The 5010-nt window shown below is 44.8% G+C and overlaps 1 protein-coding gene across 1 annotated transcript; it reads right to left on the bottom strand.

Moving 5' to 3' along the window:
• Nucleotides 1-1400: 1400 nt before the first annotated feature.
• On the bottom strand, nucleotides 1401-3968 carry SNTN (sentan, cilia apical structure protein; the record flags this gene model as incomplete). The annotated part of the gene is made up of 4 exons (XM_079540143.1): nucleotides 3821-3968; nucleotides 3433-3467; nucleotides 2722-2861; nucleotides 1401-1559 (listed from the first exon to the last, which is right to left on the bottom strand). Exons 1-4 carry the CDS (start codon nucleotides 3919-3921, stop codon nucleotides 1401-1403), a joined length of 435 nt encoding a protein of 144 aa, XP_079396269.1. The 5' UTR covers nucleotides 3922-3968.
• Between the last annotated feature and the right edge of the window lie 1042 nt (nucleotides 3969-5010).

The following is a 5010-nucleotide window of genomic DNA, read 5'->3' as shown; positions in this document are numbered from 1 at the left end:
AGCTGATCTGATAAAAGGCTCTTAAGTCATTAATTCAAGTCATGCAAGATTAAGAAACGTTTCACCAGTAACAGAAACTGTGTTAGGGCCTTAGCAACTTCAAAGAACACTTTCTTAATTGGCTTCACAGTATTGTTCTTTTTGTCTTTTGTTGTAACAGAGGGATATTAAGAAATTCCTTATTTCAAAGTTGGGGTTTGAAAAGTTTGAGTGTCTCTCAAACAAGCTTTTCAAAGCAGTGCTATGTATTCAGTACTTCAGTAATGGGAAAAGCCTTCTAGGGACTCACATTCAATCCTTCTCCTACCTGCTTATTTTGTACGATTCCACAGATCTTCTGCCTGGGCTGAAAACAAGGGGTTGGAGGAAGAGGCTGAAGGCACATTACCGATACAAAGCCATGATACTCCTGGAGGTGAAGCTACCAGATTAAATCTTCACTTTAATCTGTGAATATTTCACCTCCAGACAACATCTTTGCCCTGAGATCAGCCCCATGGAGCAGCACCTTGCCTGCTGAGCTCCCTTCTGAAACCTATTCACACTCCTCTCAGCTCCATCCCATGCTGCATGATGATGCAGACCTGTTCTCCCAAAACAGCTGGCTTCCAACCCCCTGCTGCAGCTCTTCTTTCTTCATACCAAAATCCATTACAAGTCATCTTCTTAGCTCTGAGAACACTAAAACCCTTTTCGTGTCAAGGAGTTAAAGCTTGTTACTCAGCTGACACTAATTTCCCCTCTTTTAGCACCAAAGCATTTGATGCCTTCCTGTTTAAAAAATTATGTACCAAAGCTAAATAGTTGTCATTGTCTTCTTTTCTAGCTAGGAAGAAAAGGAAATGAAAGGGGTTGCACTGCTTTGTTGGCTCTGTTATCAAACCTGTGCTTCGTTAGGTGCCCTTTGCCCACCATCCCTTCTCTTGACTATCCCTTATCTGCTTTCTTCTCCTCACATTTTCATGAAACCATGGACTCGGTTGACACGTGGACCTAGCTCACCCCTTGGTTACACAAGCACACCACTGCAAACACTGGACTTGAAATTCCTTCCATAGCGGTCACCCATTGAGCCTGGAGGAGGAAATAAAAACAAATGCATCAATAAATAAAGCTCCATTCAGAATGCTTAGCAGTGGGTTGCCAAGCACATGGACTCAAGCCGATGTTTACCAAAACCTGCAGCAGGTTTTCCCCTGGCTGCTGACTGGGAGCCCCATACATACTGCTCCATTGGCACTCAGAGCTCCGGAGCAGCAAAAACCCCAACCAGCACATCACCTACAGGTAGCTGCTTTGGGCAAGGCTTTATTCCATTTCAAAGGCAAGAGCAGAAGGGATGCAGCACTCAGTGTTATCTCTGTGTGCGTTTCACCCCTGCTTTCCTTACAAAGCACTCATCATTTCGTGGATTTCACGTTTTTGATCTCCTGCAGCAGGTCAGACAGCAGAGCGAGGCTGACCAGCGAGATCATGAAATCTTCAAAATCAATTTTCTTCTCTGGCTCCTCATCCAGGGCAGAAATAATTTCCTGGTACTTCGGCTTGTTTTCCTGGCCCTGTGGAGAATCATCAATGACAAAAACAACATTAAGCACAAAGATCCTTTTTTATTGCATCACCTTAAAAAAAACAACTGACCAAACACAAAAACACGAACCCCACAACAAGGCAAGACACCTATGTAACAATTAACATATTTTCTATCTTCCTATTCAGATTTTCAAGTCCACACTCACACTACTTTTTCTAAAGTTATCCCAAGAAACTCCATCAGAAATATCGAACAACCATGTGAATCCAGAACGCATTCTTCAGAAGATGCCCAATGACAACGGAAAACCAGGCAGTGATGCATGCAGCTGGTAACTGCAGCAGCGTGCCAGCAGCTCTGCTGGGAAGCAATGGAGCCCTGTTCCTCAGTAAAACGGGGATGAAGAAATAAAAAATACCCAACCTTAGTAATCGAGACAGGTCCTTGACTAAGTTCATAGGAGCTGTGGATTTTAAGACACATCAATTCAATGGATGCCATTCTCTACCCTGTTGGATATTGCTGTTGCTATGGAAGATGTTTTATCTTCATGTGGTACATATGTTTTAGTCCTAAATATCTCTCTCACTTACTTAATTGATTAAAAAACAAACAACAAACAAAATCACAGAATCACAGAACTGTAGGGGTTGGAAGGGACCTCCAAAATACACACACACTCTCAAACCCTCAATCCAAACCAAAAAAGGCACTCGTTTTACAAATGTACTTTTACCACTTAGATAAAACTCCTGTTCTTTTTGGTTTTGAGAGATGGATAGGAGGAGCTTTCCACACCCTGCTGCTCACTGGTGGGATAAGTTCCTCTGCAGCATGGGGACAATCCTCCTATCAGGCCAGTGCTCTGGCAAACCACCAACCACCTAATCAATTGCCATAGGTTTCTTATCCCATAAACACACAAGGACTTGTCATCATCCAAGGGCTTGTTTCCTCGTTGGTTTGTGATCACAGTGCCTTATTAGCAAGAGCTCAAGCAGGTGCAACAACAGTGGTTTATTGTTGCCACTCCTCACCAAACTCCATGTTCTCGCTTTATATTGAGACTATGTCTAATCAACTAAAGATGTTTGCACCAAGCCTAGTGGCATCTCACCTGGGATTACCCCATGGATGGATGCACACACAGCAGTGGAACAGGGCCCAAGATGCTCGGATTCTCTCACCTGTATGAATCTTGAAAACTGGGTTTGCAGCAGGCTCTTGGTTTCAGCTTTGCTGAGTTTGCCCTCAGGGTCAGCAGAGTTGTTATACACCAGTGCAGCAGTAGCAAAAGCTTTTTCAAGGTCTGAGCCTTTTTCTAGAGCTAGGGGGGGAAAAAAGTAACCAGCCTATCAGAAAAAGCAGTGTTTGTGATATAATTGAAAGGAATCTGTCAGAAGCATCCTGAGTGGGTAGCAATCAGTGCCATTTCATTAAAGTTAATGAACCTGAAAGTGTCTATACCCACAGAGGACCTAGCCTAGATTTTATGTGGAGTGGGCCAGCCCCATACCTCCTGTCCCATAGTGAGTGCAGGTTTTATCACAGCTGGGGTATGCTGGGCAAGGACAGGGGTTAGGGTGAGCCCTTCTGGTCCCCAAAGGGACCTGCCAGCCACCTCCTGATAGGTGTTGGCTCCCAGGACTCCTGGCAGGGAAACATAGCCCAACTAGTAAGCATCAGCAGCAGAGCTTCGCACTAGCTTTGTGATGTGTTTGGAATTTTTGCTGAAATATTTGGCTGGGCTTCTCTCCTTGCTCCTAAAACACACCTTGAAAACCCTACACTCCCTGCTCACAGTTACCGTTAGATCCTGGATGTGGTTTGACTGTGATGTTAAGGGAAAGGTGAGTAGGAGAGGAGACATCTTGAACGCTGAGGGTGGAGCCCCTTACCTTTTATTGATGCCAGCTGCTTGGTTATGGGTATGCTGAAGGGAGAGAGAAAAGAGGCACGGTTATCACCTGATGCATGTGTATAGTTCCTCCTGGATGACCTTGCTCATGTTTACTGCATTTAATCCCCTGGAATTCCAGGACTTCCCAAGGGAGAAAAGCTTTCCTTCACAACACGAAGACCAACACTCCAGGGATGCTCAGGGATGGAACCCCTCCCCTGCAAGGACAGACTGAAAATGGGGCTGTTTCGATGATCGTTAAATTGCCAGAGAGAGGCATGGCAACCTCTGTCAAGTCCCAGAAAGCTAATTGCAGAAATACACACCCAGATAATGATTTACAGGCAGAAATCACTAGAGATGCAAAGATTAAAGCCATCACTCACCGCTTGGGCATGCCTGCTGCAGCTGGAGGGCTCTTCGTGGTGGGCGCAGGGTTGACAGAGTAATGCTTGGTGCTGGGGATGCTGGCTCTGCAGCCGCACATTGCTCTTGTGATCAGCGTTTGTGATCTCTAAGCAACTCAAGCAACAGCAAACAGGTGGTTGCAAGCTCAGCTCTGTACAAGCAGCCTGCCCACAGCCGTGCCCCATAAATAATGGAAGCAATACCTGGTGATCTCAGGATCAGTAAATGCTTGGGATTAAAGCAGTCTCTGCAAGGCGGTGCTGAGGGATCTGTTTTATTTTATTTATTGGCACAAATCTTGCTATTAGAAAACAGGCTGTGTCTCACACTGCCCGCTTCCTTGCCGTGGATCCTTTCCTAGAGAGGTCAGCATTCCCTGCTGGGACACCAAGCACTGAGCAGCTGCTTTCATCCCATGGCGGCTGGTAAAAGGCAGCAATCGCAGCCACCTCATCCAGCGCATCCTTCTAGGGAAAGGATAGGGGGTGATGTCAAAACTTCCCAGAATGAGTCCTTATGTAACAGGACACATAAAGGAGACTGCAACAGATGGCCTAGAGAATTAAAATGTTTTCCTCATTTAGTAGAAGCTAAATTACCGAAGGCTAATGAATAAGGATGTTCACCACCTTACCGTTCGTGGATTTTAATTATCTTAAAAAGCATGGGAAAAGAGAACCTTTAATTTTCCATCTAAGAGTGTCATTACTCAAACAATTCAGAGCCTTTTTCTGAGAGGTTTAAGCTGTCTTAGATCTCTAGCGCGTTCTTTAGGACAGGCTCATGAATAAAACAGAGCCTGTAATTGCAATGACGCAGCCAAAACACATATAATCAATGCTCATTATCCCATCAATTAACACACTAAAATTAAACAAGAATACAGCCTTAGTAATCTGCCATCAGCTTAAAAAAAAAAGTCTTGATATCGTGTCGAAGTGATAATTCCCTTTTACATCTGTTGAACCCAACAAGAAGGCATGAAAAGCCTTACAATCCTGGTTAATCCACTGAACAGCAACGCTTGGGCCCAGCAGCATCCAAGGTAAAGATGAGAGCAAGGAGCAGACCCTGTTGCATGTTTATCAGCTCAAGGCAGAGCCAGCTCCCCAGCTTTGGGCTCTTTCCACTGTCAATCAGACTTCAGCTCAGGTTTTTTTTCTTTGTA

Source organism: Tetrao urogallus (assembly GCF_951394365.1).
Source record: "Tetrao urogallus genome assembly, chromosome: 10".
NCBI classification, from domain to species: Eukaryota; Metazoa; Chordata; class Aves; order Galliformes; family Phasianidae; genus Tetrao; species Tetrao urogallus.
Note: the sequence above shows the minus strand (reverse complement) of the source record. Positions and strands in the feature narration are given on the sequence as shown.